General features: G+C 48.2%; 1 protein-coding gene across 2 annotated transcripts in view; it reads left to right on the forward strand.

Moving 5' to 3' along the window:
• The window catches only part of HK2 (hexokinase 2), a 59,812-nt gene that overhangs the window by 33,805 nt on the left and 11,131 nt on the right, over positions 1-14,876 (forward strand). For both annotated transcript variants that reach the window (XM_019750336.2, XM_074332229.1), the window contains exons 4-11: positions 4,451-4,570; positions 5,204-5,299; positions 6,138-6,237; positions 6,549-6,732; positions 9,447-9,602; positions 10,925-11,158; positions 12,519-12,823; positions 14,539-14,687. In XM_019750336.2, the coding sequence (XP_019605895.1) occupies positions 4,451-4,570; positions 5,204-5,299; positions 6,138-6,237; positions 6,549-6,732; positions 9,447-9,602; positions 10,925-11,158; positions 12,519-12,823; positions 14,539-14,687 (1,344 nt within the window). The remainder of the gene's footprint in view (positions 1-4,450; positions 4,571-5,203; positions 5,300-6,137; positions 6,238-6,548; positions 6,733-9,446; positions 9,603-10,924; positions 11,159-12,518; positions 12,824-14,538; positions 14,688-14,876) is intronic.

The following is a 14,876-nucleotide window of genomic DNA, read 5'->3' on the forward strand; positions in this document are numbered from 1 at the left end:
GCTCGTGGTTGGGAGGCTGGGCCCATACTCCTGGACACCTGGTTGTTAGTGATGCTATTGAATGGCGAGTCAGTAGAATACACAATTGTGGTTTGCCCACTGCCACCTGCCACGGTGGTCACTCTGCAGCCCATCACATGAAAATGCAACCTTCCCTTTTGCCTTTGTGGTTATTTGTTCTCTCTCATCTTGACCATCTAAAACAGAAGAGGTTTTGCACAGGGACAGGAACCTGTTGAGAAAACACCAAAATCTAGCTTTGGGGTATCTGTCCCACCTGGCACTTCAACAGGCACCATGTGCTTTCACATTGGCCCTAAATCATGCCCATATCTCAGTGGCTCCCAGAGTTATGCTTCGTACTCAGAATCTACACAGTAAAAGGAGTGGATGGAGAAGAAATGGAAAATCCAAGTAAAATCCTCAGTAATAGTCAGAAAAAACTGAGCAAGGGTGGAATTGCCATCGAGATAGTCTCTAAACATGTAAGGAGCACCTGTTAGGCATTGGGCACTGATCCTTGCTGGGGATCAAAGTCCTGCTCCTTCCCTTCTGGAGCTTAAAGCCCAGCTGGACCACCAGGACACCCCCCTGCTCCCCGCCTGTACTACGAGAAAGTAATAATGTGTTGAAGGGAATGAGTAACCATCTGGAGGAGGAGCTAATACATCGTCAGGCTGAACCAAAGCACTTTTATGGATTTCCTTGTTTTATACTCATGAACCCGATGATGCTGGGTGCTCATGTTATCTCCATTTTATAGATGTGGGATTGGGCTTTGAAAGACTGAGTCACTTGGCCTTAGATCATAGGGGGAGGGGCCAGAGGCAAGACAGAAAGCCAGGTCCATGTGACCAGAGCCTGTGTTTGCACAACTCTGGGGGGCTCCATCTACTTTGTAGTCATGTGATGTGGTCCACGTGAGTGGTGCTCCCTGGAACTGGGCAACATGGTGGTCCTGGCTCTCAGCTATCTGCCCCTTCTCGCAGAGTAGGAGGTACTCCCCCAAGGCTGGTGTTCCCGTAGATGTGTGATCCTGTGGGGCAGGCCCTTTGGGGACCCTCCCCTCAAGAGTTCCTCCTACAGGAGAGCCCTCCTACAGAGGGGACACTCATTGCCACCACACCAGAAGTATCTGGCTGATTAGTGCTTGACAACCACAGGTCCAGCCATATTCTCTGCCCTCAGGTGTCCAGGGAAGCTGGTATCTATCCCCTTTCACCTGCTGTACAAAAACTTTCCTTGGGACGTTCTTTCTGCTCCTTCTCCAGCTGCTCTCAGTCCATGGGTAGGAATTACTGAAGACATTCCTGGATACTGACAGGCAACACAGCTATAGGGATCACTCTCAGCTTGAGCGCTGCCTATTCCTGTTATATTTTATGCCCAGCATGTGCTCAATGAAAGTGAATGGAGGAGATGAAATCCAAGTAAGATGTGGTAACCTCTTGGGCCTCAGAGCTCGGAAGAGGTGGAGCCTTCTCACTCCTGATGCATGATTCTTCCCACCTCATCAGGCCACCTTCTGGGAAAGGAATTGTGGACCATGAGTAGAACATGTGGAGGAGATATTTTTAGACCCTCTATACGTCTTTGGGGGCAGCCTGAGAGTAAACCTGTTTTCCTTTTTTTAATGTTAGGGCTAGAGAAGGGAGGTGATTCCCTGGGACTATGGGCATTTTAGCTCTGCTGAGGTTGTCACTAGCTCCAGCATACATAATCAAAATGTTTTCATTTAAATTAAAAACAAAAGAATCTATGAGACCCACCTGGAAAAAAAGCTTTTGTGATATTTAAAAAGTTTTGAATAAATGGAAAAAATGCTACATGAAAATGAAACATAAAGAAAGCATAGGTGTTTTATATTACTCTATGGAAGGGAAATAATACTACATGTCTTTAAAGCAGCAGAAAACAACATGGTAAAAAGACTGGATGGAAATTCAGAGCAATGGAATTACTGGTACCCTTTTCTCTATATTTTAGGTATCAGTCTTTTAATTGGAGGAAAACAAATGGATTTTAAAAACAAAATTTAGTTAAAACCAAGACGAAATCACCAAACCCAAAACTTGCAAAGGTTTTTGAAGATCTGTGAACCTGGGCAGTGTGGGTCCCTGGGTAAAACATGTCTTCTCATGTATGAATTTCCACTTAGGAGCAGTGAATTACAAATCATAGTAGCAGCCACTTTAGATTTTTAAAGTGCATCTTATGGGAAGGGAAGTGAGAGAAGGTTCTCAGACCTAGAAGGAAAAGGAAACCTTTCTAACTTCATAAAAGGATGCTCTTTGAGCGTTTTTACGGTAGGAAGGTGTTAGTTCTTTCTCCCAGCTTCTTATCTTTACATCATCAGCTCACAGAATGGGGGATAGTCTTCTAATTAAGGAAGCAGGTGTTCTCCTCTTCCCCACTTTTAAAGGGTCTAGGTTCTTCTAACCCATCACTATCCAGTAGAACTTTGCACAATGGTGGAAGAACTGTTCTTTATCCATCTTGTGCAATACAATAACCACGAGCCACCTGTGGCAATGAGCGCTTGAAATGTGGCTTGCATGACCGAGGAAGTGAATTTTTAATTTTTCAAAATTCTGACTTATTGAAATAGCCACAGATGGTCAGTGGCTACTTTATTGGGCAGCAGGTCATTTAATGCCTCTTCACTGCCTCTTTTTTTCTGCCTCCCCTTGTTGGGAGTGCAATTGGAAAAGGAGAGGGATCAGGGCTGGGTGAGGAGACTCCATTTTGCTTTTCCTTCTAAAGCTCCTGCTTCTTCCGTCCCTGATGATTGGCCTTATCTCTTTGAACAGCTTCTGTAACTTCCTTTTTGTGGATAAAGACTATTTGTATTAAAGATCATTTTTGACTAGAGTACCAGGAAGAAGGTGCTGGAAGGAATTTGTTTAATCATATCGTAAGTTTTATCTCTGATTCACTTCCTAACAGAAGAACAGAATTTTCTGAATACCTATCTAGAAACCCTATTTACGTATTAAAACACTTGACCTTTGTTCAAGGGTGATTCTCTTAGTGAGAGGGCCCTGTCTTTGCCCATCCTTTGTTCTTTAGATTGTTTTGATTTAGAGACGGAGAGTTTCAGCATCAGCTGAGGTGACTTTTACAAGTGATGAATGCAGGGACAGGATCAATGCAGGAAGTTCAGTTAGAGCTGCTACCTTCTAGATGGGGGTGGCCTTGTCTTCCTGGATCCCTCGCACTGAGCATATCCCAGACATCCCTCTCAACCTAGCCTGCCACCCTCAACCTCAGTTCCTTTGTAAATGCAAATACTTTTCATGGTTTAGTGCAGTGGTTCGCTGCCTCAGGATCACCTGGAGAGCCCCACCCCCACAGTTCCTGGTTCAGCAGGTTTGGGTTTGGTCCCTAGAATCTGCATTTATACCGTGATAGTGGTGATACTGCTGCTCCAGGACCACACTTTGGGAACCCCTGGTTTAGTGGAATCTTCCTTGCTTCTGCCTGGAATGTTCTTCTCTTCCACCCCCTTGGCTTTTAGATTTTGCCATTTGAATAACCTGGCCCTTGGAATCTGCTCAGTCTCTTTGGCCTCGGTTTACTTTTTTGTATCAGATTGCCCCTTGGCCTTGGCCTCTAAGCTTCTGGATGGGTCATCAATTTCTTTTTGAGAATGCTGAGTGGGCAAGAAGGAAGCCATGGGACTGTGGGCTTTGGGACTGATTGAAAGCCTGGGTGATTGTGAATACAGCTTTTTCTTAGGCTTAGGACTTCTCCTCGGTGCTGTGGCTCCTGCTTAGCATGGTCGTGGTTGGGAGGCTCTTCATTCTTCAGTGCTCTTCGCGGACTCACTGGGTGTTCCATTTTGAAGTTGGAAAACAAAGAAACCTTTTTGAATTGCCCCCAGGAAATTAGTTTTCTAGAATGGAAGAAAAATATAAAGGTTACATATTTTTGTTAAGTCCCTTCATAGAATGCCAAAAGAGAATGTCCTACCCACTCCCCCAATCACAAGAGACAAGGATGCTGAAATACTTGGCAGTGAGATGGGCTGCCCCTCTGGGAAGACATTCAGCTGTGTATCAATGTCCAGGGGTTTTCTGACAAGGCCACCAAAGGATGTTCTGTTCCCAGGGCATGCAGTGACTTTCTTATTAGCTCTGGCTATGATTTCCCCGGCCTCCTGGGGTTATTTTGACAGTAGTGTGGATAAATGGCTTATGTGGAAGACACTATTTAATAAGCGCTAAGTAGTGTTAAGCCCCTATATGTATTGACTCATTTAATCCTTTTAGTAACTCTGAAGTCAGGTACAATTATCATCCCTGTTTTACAGACTGAGCATATTAAGACTTTACAGGGGATACACATTTTGCATGCATTCAGTTAATTCCTTTCTGAGCCCAAAGTTCATGCGCTTAATCACTGCGCTATTCTGCCTCCATGCTCATCTTCCTGCGTTCTGTGCCCTTAGCTGTTTGACCACATTGCCGAATGCCTGGCTAACTTCATGGAAAAGCTACAAATCAAAGACAAGAAGCTCCCCCTGGGCTTTACCTTCTCATTCCCCTGCATCCAAACGAAACTAGATGAGGTAAGGTGACTTCTTCAGACACTTTTGTTGCTTCATTCTTTGGGCTGGGAGGATGAAGAACTCTGCGCCACCTGCTGCTGTGGTGGTGGAGGTGGCGCTGAGGGTTGTGTGGACCAGGGTTGAATATCAAGAGTTCTGTCCTTCTGGATGAGTGGGTGCAGGTGTGGGGGGATGGTGAAGAAGTGTCAGAGAAGGGAAAGGGGCCTTTATCCCCTGCCCCTCAAAGGACAGCCCTACATGTATTGCATCTTATCCTTATCCCTCTTAGGGAAAGAGGAGTGAGACATTAGCCTGGATCTCCTTTGATCTAAAGTGTTGCAATGAAGATCTTTGGGAGAAAGATTCATGGGGAGTTCTGATGAGAGGATACAAGTATCTTATTTTGGCAATTCTATACTCTGCCCTTTCCACTTCTTGGGGGCAGTAGATCATGAAGGAATCATTTATTTAATCTCCTAGCTGGATCTCTGATGGGGTCCGGACTTCTCCTTCCTATGCTAGTTAGGAAGCAATATATACATTCAAGCATGGCTTTAGTTTAACCCCACGGCAGAGGGCTCCACTAATGGTTGTTTGAGATGTGTGATCTGAGTTTTGTGAGGAATTAATGTTCAATCCTTGGTCCTTTTCCAGAGTTTCCTGGTCTCGTGGACCAAGGGGTTCAAGTCCAGTGGTGTGGAAGGCAAAGACGTGGTTACTCTGATCCGGAAGGCTATTCAGAGGAGAGGAGTGAGTAGGGGTGGCCGCTGTGGGGAAGCAGGAGCTGGGGGTCTGCAGGCTCTTTTGGCTCCACTCTAAGGTCTTCTCCAGTCTGTCCTCAAGTCAGCCAGAAGCCCTTTTGTGGTTCTTCAGGCAAGGTTTTCTTTTCTTCTTCCCTGCTATGTTTACCCAATAATATGTCTTTTGTTTCTTCTAGTTTTATAGAGATAAAATTGACATACAGCTCTGAATCAGTTTAAGATGTACCGCATAATGATTTGACACACATATATTGTGAGACGATTACCACACCAATAATCTTATAATGATCAGATGCCTTTGGGGTCTCAGATTATAATAATGGATAAATAATCTTAGCCTTGGTTATTTTTGGTGGTGCAAGAAAAACCTTTCTGTTGTTAAACTGAAGAAGACTTGAATATAATTTTTAAGTAAGAAAGTTGGGATGATGTTGGCATTAGGGTGGGATGGGGTGCAGAGAGGACAAGATAAAGGTCCCAGAAGGATAAGACCTTCTGGGAGGGAGAGAGAGAAAAGAAGAGAAGGAGAATATGACAATGATGATAAGATGGGTTCTTAGTGCAGTGATGGCTCTAAACTAGACTGAGGGCTGGGGTCAGCCACGTCCTCCATGATGAGGACAAGCAGGGTGGGGAGTGAGATGCAGCTGTTAGACTGGATCTGGACCCGGTTTCCAGCTCTAACCTTCTTTGGCTGTGAGCCGGGTTAGTCAGAGTCAGCCCTGTTCCTCTTGAGCTGTGTATCTTGCTGCTCTTTCTTTCCATCATCACATCTATAACCTTTCTGTGACAGTGAAGGTCAGAGAGCCCCCCTTTTATCCCTGCAGGACTTTGATATCGATATTGTGGCTGTGGTAAATGACACAGTGGGGACCATGATGACCTGTGGTTATGATGACCAGAACTGCGAGATTGGTCTCATCATTGGTACGTGAACACTGAGGGCCGATGCTGGCCAAAGGTTGGGGGTGTGGGCTGGGAAGGGAGGAGAGGTCCATGGCGTGGTTGTTCCTTTGTACTTTGTATTAGAAGATAATGGGATGGTCACTTTGGAGGACCGAGCAAGGACTTGTGGAGTTGGGGGTGTTGGTGGGATGGGCCATGTTGGGGTTCCCCAGGAGTCTGCTCTGAGGAATCCAGCCACCCTGGGCAGTCTCAGGATGGTGGGGCAAGAGGGAGATGGGGGCTGGCGAGAGGACGGTGCTGGTGGGCGCTGAGCAGTCCCTTGTTCCGGCCAGGCACGGGCAGCAACGCCTGCTACATGGAAGAGATGCGCCACATTGACCTGGTGGAGGGCGACGAGGGGCGGATGTGCATCAACATGGAGTGGGGAGCCTTTGGGGACGATGGCGTGCTCGACGACATCCGCACTGAGTTTGACCGGGAGATTGACATGGGCTCCCTGAACCCTGGGAAGCAACTGTGAGCAGTGGGCTCAGCGAGTGGGCTCAGGAGCTGAGGCCAGGGCTGGGGGTGGTTCTCATTTTTGCTTTACAGTCTTCTATCCCCCAAAGGTTGCCAAGGGTTGCCAAGGTATCCACTGCTTATGGGAATTTGTGCTCATGACACACATTGTGACTACAAGTTTCTGAGAGGGCTCTAAAAAAGCTAGAGCAAGTAGACACACCAGGTAATAGGTAATAATTGGGCTATGTCCTTCAGTAGCTTTAGAAGGTCATACTCTGAGTTTAAGTGTATGGCCCTGCTCATTCTTTCCACCTTCAATTTGTAAGTTGTCTTTAGAAACAGTTTGTGAGCCACATAGAAAAGTGTCGAGATGGCCAAGATTCAGGTCTCTGAAAGCTCCTTTTGTAGCTCCCACCTCTGTCACTGCCCAGAGGATGATGAGGCTGTGACAAATGACTCCTAATTTCTGTCTGAGGCTCTGACTCAGACCTCTGGCAGAGTTGCCTATGAGCTAGGCTGGACCCCACGGAGTCCCAGGGCCTCCCACCCCAGCTGTATGCAGACCCAGGGGCTGTGGAAAAGTTGGCTAAGTTGCCTCCTTGGCCACCTTCCCTGGACCTGTGGCCCAGCTGGGGTCCTGGGCTAGACTGTATCAAGGGCTCCAATATTTGGATCCTGAATATTATACTCTCTAGCCTGGCCAGACTTGGTGTTTAGTTATTTTTGATTCTTACAAAACATTGTTTCATTCTCACAAACACTTGCCAAATGTCCTTCAAAGATCTTGAAACAGGGATTGCTGCAAGCTTTGAAGGCAATTGCAAAACGTTTTGAGCAATTCAGGCCCTCTCTGTTCTTCTTGTTGCTGGGACTGTTGCATGAAAGCTTGTAGCACAGATCTCTGTGTGGAGAGGAAAATCCAATCCAACCTTATAAACCAGCTCAGCATTGGGGGCCTTTTTCTTTACAGGTAGAGTCCTTGCTTCCTCACTGGAGCATGGTTTATTTGTCACAAGCTTCTTTCACATGTTGAAACGAGAGTCCATTTACTTGTAACTTTCATAGGAACATACTGTCTATGTCATGGCTGGTGAGGACTTTATGAACTGAAAAGTCATTCACTCAGCACCTGCCTCCATCAATGAGGCACACCCACGCCATTCCAAGGAGCCACATGCCCTTTGAAGTGTCAGAAGACAGAATTGCCAACCCGGCCTTGGCAACCCACCACTGGCTTAACCTTAGACAAATCAAAGGCTGGGAGGACATATACCAGTGTCTGCCGTGGTAACCCTGAAGTCATTGCGGGTCTCCGATAGGAATTTTTTTTTTATTCTTTATATGTCACCAAATAAATATTTTCTGAACGTTGGAGGAAACAAAGTGTTTTAAAAACCCAGAATAAAAACTTTAAAAAACCGCCCACACTTCAGAGCTTCAGTGGATCTCTCCTTACCTTCATAGGACCATCCATTTCAGAAAAGCTGCAGAAGCAGACACATGAGTTCCTTGCTGTCGAAGCCAGTTGGCCTTCCAGGCAGTTAGTTGCGTGTGCTGGCACTTGAATCTTTTAAATGCACTTAAACATTTAAAAGCATTTGAAATGCTCAAGCAGTTTTGCCAGCTCTCCACTTAGCTCCAGTTCTGCGGTACCTGACCTTGGGTCTTGAGCAAGTCACTTCCTGAGGGCCCAGCTTTCTCTCTCGTAGATCGCATGAGATGACATCGGAGTCCCTTCCCCACCCTGCCCTGGGCCTCCTCACTGAAGTCTGGCCTAGTTAGTGCCCACAGGCCCTGGGGGCCTCCTTTTCCTAAGGACCCAGATCCTTTCTGAGATACCAAGAAAGGGCCTGCTTTGCCAAAAAGAATTGTAAAAGCTTAGTTTTCTCCTGTCACATAGTCTGAGCCGGAAAGGCTGTCTTCTGGAGAAAACAGTGCCATCTAGTGTTGAAAAAATAAATTACTGGACTGCCCTCTCTGCTTGGGGCTAGCCTCTGTTGTACTAAAACATGCCTTTATCTTATCACCTACCTGCTCAGAAATTTCCAGTGTGTCTCACTCCCAGATTCCTGAAACCATGTGGCATTTAGAGCTCCTTCTCAACTGTCCCAACTTGCCCTTCTAATCTTGCTTCATCACCTCCCCTTCCTCCTGTTCCCCTCCCCCCTTATTTTCATGCTTTTCTTAGGAATCCGCAAGGCCTGTGAAGGAGGAGGGTTAGTGTGAGGTGATGAGTTGCTGGGCCTGCAAGCCCCCATATTTAATCAGCGTGACCTTTTCCTCTTGTAAATAAATATTGAGGTTCTACATAAGGTTTCTGTTTTTAAAAAATTACATCCGTGCTAGAGGAAAAAAAATGAGAACTTACTATCCTACACATAACTTACTTTTCCCTAAACTTCAGACTGTTCCCACCCTCCCTGGATGTTTGGATTGTTTGCTAAGGCCCATCCTGCCCCATAGTTCAAGGTCCACCTGCCTGTAGAGGCAGCCCAAGCCCCCCAGCTCCGCCAGCCCCCCTACCCTGCCCTGAAGAAGGTCATACTCTGAGTTTGTCACTTCTTTGCACGTTTTGTCCCTAGTCAGTGCCACACAAGTGACCGCTTCATTGTGCATCAGCGTCTCACACCAGTTGGAGGTTCACATGTGTGCATGTTGCCTCCACAGGGAAGTGGTGAGTTCACGGACAGCAGGTTCTTTATTTGTTTTTCTGGTCTGTGTCCCTGCAGATTTGAGAAGATGATCAGTGGGATGTACATGGGGGAGCTGGTGAGGCTTATCCTGGTCAAGATGGCCAAGGAGGAGGTGCTTTTCGGGGGGAAGGTCAGCCCTGAACTCCTCGCCACCGGCCGCTTTGAGACCAAAGACGTTTCGGATATTGAAGGGTAAGCTTTGGGGTCCCTCTCTGTTCACTGAAGAGTGGACAGGCAGTTGGGGAATGAGGAAGAGGCACTGGCCCTTGACCTTTCAATGTGAACAGCAAGAGGGTCTCACCCACCCTGCGCCATGGTGGGCCTATGGCTGGACATCCCTTACCAGGTAGTCTCCACTTTGGTCCATTTTGAGTGTGCCGACTACCAAGTGACTCCTGGTGCTGGGAATGACTAAGTCCCATGGGCAGGGATGTTGCATTTGCATTCCTGCCTGGCATGGGGTGGGGTGGGGGGGCTTGGCTTAATGCTGGCTCCCAGTGGGCCCCTTAATGACTCATTTGCATCTATTTCCTTTTCCTTTTCCTGAAACTCTGACATTTCATTCTCTATTGGTGATTCTCAAAAAGGGTGCCATTCTGACCCTACTTCTTAACAAACATGAGTCCTTGGACAGCTCTGAGACTTACTCACTTAGTTCCAATAGGTAGAGCCCGAGGCCTGCATTTTCCCAGAGTGGCAGGTATGGGAGTGAGAACGGCCTCATTTTTGTTTTTCAGTTAAAAATATCCAGAGATAGGCCTCATTTCCTGTTCTTGAGACTTCCACTTGTGGCTTGAGGAGGCTGTTGTTTTAGGGGAGTAGATGGTGGAAAGGAGGTGATTTGGGTGCTAAAGGGAGCAGTGAAACAATTCAAACGAATTGAAGTGGAAACTCTTGAAGGAACTATGTCTACCTGTTAAACCCTGAGGGGATGAAAGTATTCAGATGTGTGAGGCACTTAGTTCCGCTAAGAAGAGTGCTAGTCTCATAGCACCAGCCCTTCCTCTCAGTCGTTAGCACAAGTTAAAGTGGTACCCACTCTGTTGTGAAATGCAATAGATTCTGATTGCTTTATAGAGAAAACTAGGGTAGGCTGCTCAGCTGGGCTCACAGGGTCAGAGACACGGTTCCCTCTATCCCAAGACAAATAGCACAAACTCACACACATAACCCAGTGAAGCTCTGAGAACAGGGCCTCGTCCTTACATAATATGTGCATAAGAAATATTAGTTTTTCTCATTGGGAAAGAGTCACCTGTAGCCGTGTGTGTGTGTGTGTGTGTGTGTGTGTGTGTGTGTGTGTGTGGAAAGGAGCCTCGGTTGTGCTTCCCCCTCCTTGGTCAAACCCTCCCCCCATCCCCAGTGGGCAGAGCAGGGAAGTAGGTATCTCCCCTCACTGTGAGATGGCGTTTGCTGAAGCCCAGGGGTGTCCGTGTGAGCCCACACACTGCCCTCCCACTGACCACAGTGAGCTGGACAGACATGTGCCCACATGCTGTCTCTCCGTTTCCCAGGGAGAAGGATGGCATCCGGAAAGCCCGCGAGATCCTGGTGCGGCTGGGCATGGACCCGACACAGGAGGACTGCGTGGCCACTCACCGCATCTGCCAGATCGTGTCCACACGCTCAGCCAACCTGTGCGCGGCCACCCTGGCGGCTGTCCTGCGGCGCATCAAGGAGAACAAGGGCGGGGAGCGGCTGCGCTCCACCATCGGGGTCGACGGCTCTGTCTACAAGAAACACCCCCAGTGAGTTTGCGTTCTGGGACCCAGAGTGATGCTTCCAGAGCACTTGGGGAGCCTGACAGGCGCGAGAGAGACCCCAGTGACTTCACGGACCAGCTCCGTTTTGCATTCTGGGGCGGTGGAGATGGCCCATGGAGTTGAGGGTCTTCGTAGAAAGTTCCTAGTGGGGCAAGTGGGAGCTGAGAGAGTGTTGTGCTTGGCGTAGGTGCAGGTGATTTCTGAAGGCTGTGGATGATGGGGATGGGGTGGGAGGACTCTACTCAGAGCTCTCCTGGCCACTGGGGGCTCTGTCTGCCACCCTCTTGTTTAGGAGTTAGTGTTTCTCTCTAACTTATTTCTTCGACTTGCTCATGATTCTTGATGGTCCCTTCAGTGCTATGTCCTCTGCCAGGGGCCAGCCTGGCACAGTGGGTTACCAGCCTCTCTGGTTGACCCAGGTATTGAATTGATCCTGCCCTGCCCTCCATGTTTTGATCCCATAAAAGTGCCACAGTATGCAAATTTCAGTTGGGACCTGGAAGATATCTTTCTCTGTGCCCGCTTATCCCATCATGTTCAACTAATGTGAGTGCCAGGCCAGTGGGCCTTCACTGCCTGAATTGGTGATGCCGAAGGTCTCAGCCCTACCACTCCCGGGTCTCCTAGTCCTGTGCTTCAAAAGCTTTCAAGTATGCACGAATCACCTGGGGATCATGCTAAGAGGCCAGTTCTGATTCAGAAGGTCTGGGTTCAGCCTAGGACCCTGAATCTCTAACAGCCCCCAGCCCTACTGCGGGACCACAGACCACACTTAGAGGGCACTGGAGACATGGCTCCAATCAGCCACCACCCAAGAATTTCTGGCTGAACACATCTGTTGTCTTTAGCTGTTCAGACATTTTTAGGATTATTGGCAGAAATTAGCCAAAGAGAGGCCAAAGCTCCGAAAAACATCTCTTTCTGTTTTGGGTCTTTCCCAGGCAGCATCTACTGAAATGAGTGGTGAAACATGAATAGCAGTTGGGGTCAGCATCATCTGATTCTATTGGGCTGCTCCAGCAAAGAGGCTGATACATTGGGCAGAAGAGTTGTGGCCTGTGGGAAGAGAAATTCTGTGTGACTACCTGCAGGGCATACTGGCTTCCTAGAAGGGTCCTTTCCTTTCAGCAGCTGTTGGACCCAGTCAGGGTAGACACACCCAGGGTAAACTTTTGTACAGTGACCCCTAACTTGGGAAAGAGTGGGGAGAAGATGTTCAGGGCAGCATCTGCTTCAGTAGGTGCCTCCTGGTACTTGGGCTGAGGCGGAGAGCTACCGCCCCAACCATTAGTACCACTGACGCTAGCTGTGGACACCATCTCTTACCCCATCTCGGTGACTGCAGCTTCGCCAAGCGTCTTCACAAGACCGTGCGGCGCCTGGTGCCCGACTGCGACGTCCGCTTCCTCCGCTCCGAGGATGGCAGTGGCAAGGGGGCAGCCATGGTGACGGCAGTGGCCTACCGGCTGGCTGACCAACACCGAGCCCGCCAGAAGACCCTGGAGCCTCTGAAGCTGAGCCATGAGCAGCTGCTAGAGGTCAAGAGGAGGATGAAGGTAGAAATGGAGCGAGGTCTGAACAAGGAGACTCATGCCATTGCCCCCATCAAGATGCTGCCCACCTATGTGTGTGCCACCCCTGATGGCACAGGTATGTGGCAGGGCTGCCGCCCAGCTCACCATGGTGGGCCTTTGTCCTGGTGTTGACTCTTTGGGAGGACTCCTTAGCCCTAGCATTGGATGTTTGGTCCAGAAAATGTTTCTCCAACTATAGTACAGATGCTCCTTGACTTACAATAGGGTTACATCCAATAAAAACCCATGGTAAGTTGAAAACATCATACATTGAAAATGCATTTGATACACCTAAACTACCGAATGTCTTAGCTGAGTCTACCGTGAACATGCTTAGAACACTTACATTAGCCTACAGTAGGGCAAGAGATTCTCACAATGTACGTGCCAGTTGTTTACCCTTGTGATTGAGTAGCTGACTGGGGGCTGAGGCTCATAGTAGGTGCCCAGCATCACAAGAGTATTGTACTGCATATTGCTAGCCGAGGAAAAGATCAAAATTCAACATTTAAAGTACAGTTTCTATTGAATGTGTATTGCTTTTACACCGTTGTAAAGTTGAAAAAATTGTCAAGTTAAACCATCGTTAAGTCAGGGACCATCTGTACTAGGAAATTCAAGTGTTCAGTAAGCTCAACCAAGGTTTCCTCTACTAAAATTTGAACAGTAATAATAGCAAATACTTACGAAATGCTTACTATGTGTCAAGAACTTCTCTAAGCATCTAACACATATCAACTCATTTAGTCCTTACGTGTTCACAGAGCTTTGTTGTTAATTTTGTTTATTAACAAACTTATGGTTGGCACAAAACTGAGGCACAGAAATGAAGAAATCTGCCCAAGTTCACACAGCTAGAAAATGGCAAAGCTGGGATTCAAACCCAAGGATTTTGTTTTCAGGACCAGCTCTTGTAAGCCCTAGGTCAGGGGTTGGCACACTAAGGCCCACGGACTAAATCTGGCCCACTGTCTATTTTTGTAAATAAAGTTTTATTAGTACATAGCATGCCAATCTGTCTATGAACTATCTATGGCTGCTTTGCATTACCATGGCAAAGCTGTGTGGTTGCAGCAGAGACAATGGCTCACATAGGCCTACAATGTTTACTGCCCAGTCCTTTACAGAAAAATATTGCTGACCCCTGGGCTCGCAACCTAAGAAATGGCAGTTTTTCTCCATAGAAAATGATCATTGAGCAGGCCAGGAGAACACAGTTGGTACAGGTTCCACAGGTAGAGACTGCGACTTGGTCCCTGCTCTACCCTCTTGTGGCTGTGTGGCCCAGGGTGAGTGACTCAGCCTAGCTCAGCCGGATCTTGCTGTCTCGGCAGAAGAGAATGCAATGCCTCCCTCCCTGGACTGCCTGAGGGCTGCATGAGCACTGTGTGTGGCATGAAGCACGTGGGGATTGCCTAGGAAAGAAGGGTGCTTGACTCTGCCATTCCACCTCTAGTCTAGAACCTAACACGAGGTCACCTTTGATTTAGCATGAATGGCATGTTTCGATATTATTGAGTGCACTGTGTCACCTTGTCCCTTGTTCTGCAGAGCTCATTGTCACTTCTGGGGTTCCCGCCACTTGACCTCATTTGAGAACCACTAAGGAGCCTCTGGTTTCGGGGTCTTATTTTCTTTACTGTTAGGTGGAGCTCACAGTCCCTCACCCCTGAGGTTGTCCAGGGGCCCCCGGGAGAGCTCCCCATTAGGGAAGGTGCTTTAGACCCTGTCACTCTACTGTGGTGACGTGGTGATGCCCCTACTTATTGCTTTCCTGGGTTTATTTTCCAGAGAAAGGTGACTTCCTGGCCTTGGACCTCGGGGGCACCAATTTCCGGGTCCTGCTGGTGCGCGTGCGGAACGGGAAGCGGCGCGGAGTGGAGATGCACAACAAGATCTACTCCATCCCGCAGGAGGTCATGCACGGCACAGGGGATGAGGTGAGGCAGGGCGGCCCCTCTGGGAGGGGACCCCAGTAGACACCCACTTCTTGCCTGGGAGAACAATGCTTTCTCTGCTCACCCATGGTCCCGGGGAGGGCTGCGTGGGCCAGGACCTTGGGCTGGCCTCACTCGGGATTGCACCTGACCTTGCATATCTCCTGGGTGGAGGCCTCACCTGTGTTCAGG

The sequence above is a fragment of the Rhinolophus sinicus genome, linkage group LG05, assembly GCF_036562045.2.
Source record: "Rhinolophus sinicus isolate RSC01 linkage group LG05, ASM3656204v1, whole genome shotgun sequence".
Taxonomy (NCBI): Eukaryota; Metazoa; Chordata; class Mammalia; order Chiroptera; family Rhinolophidae; genus Rhinolophus; species Rhinolophus sinicus.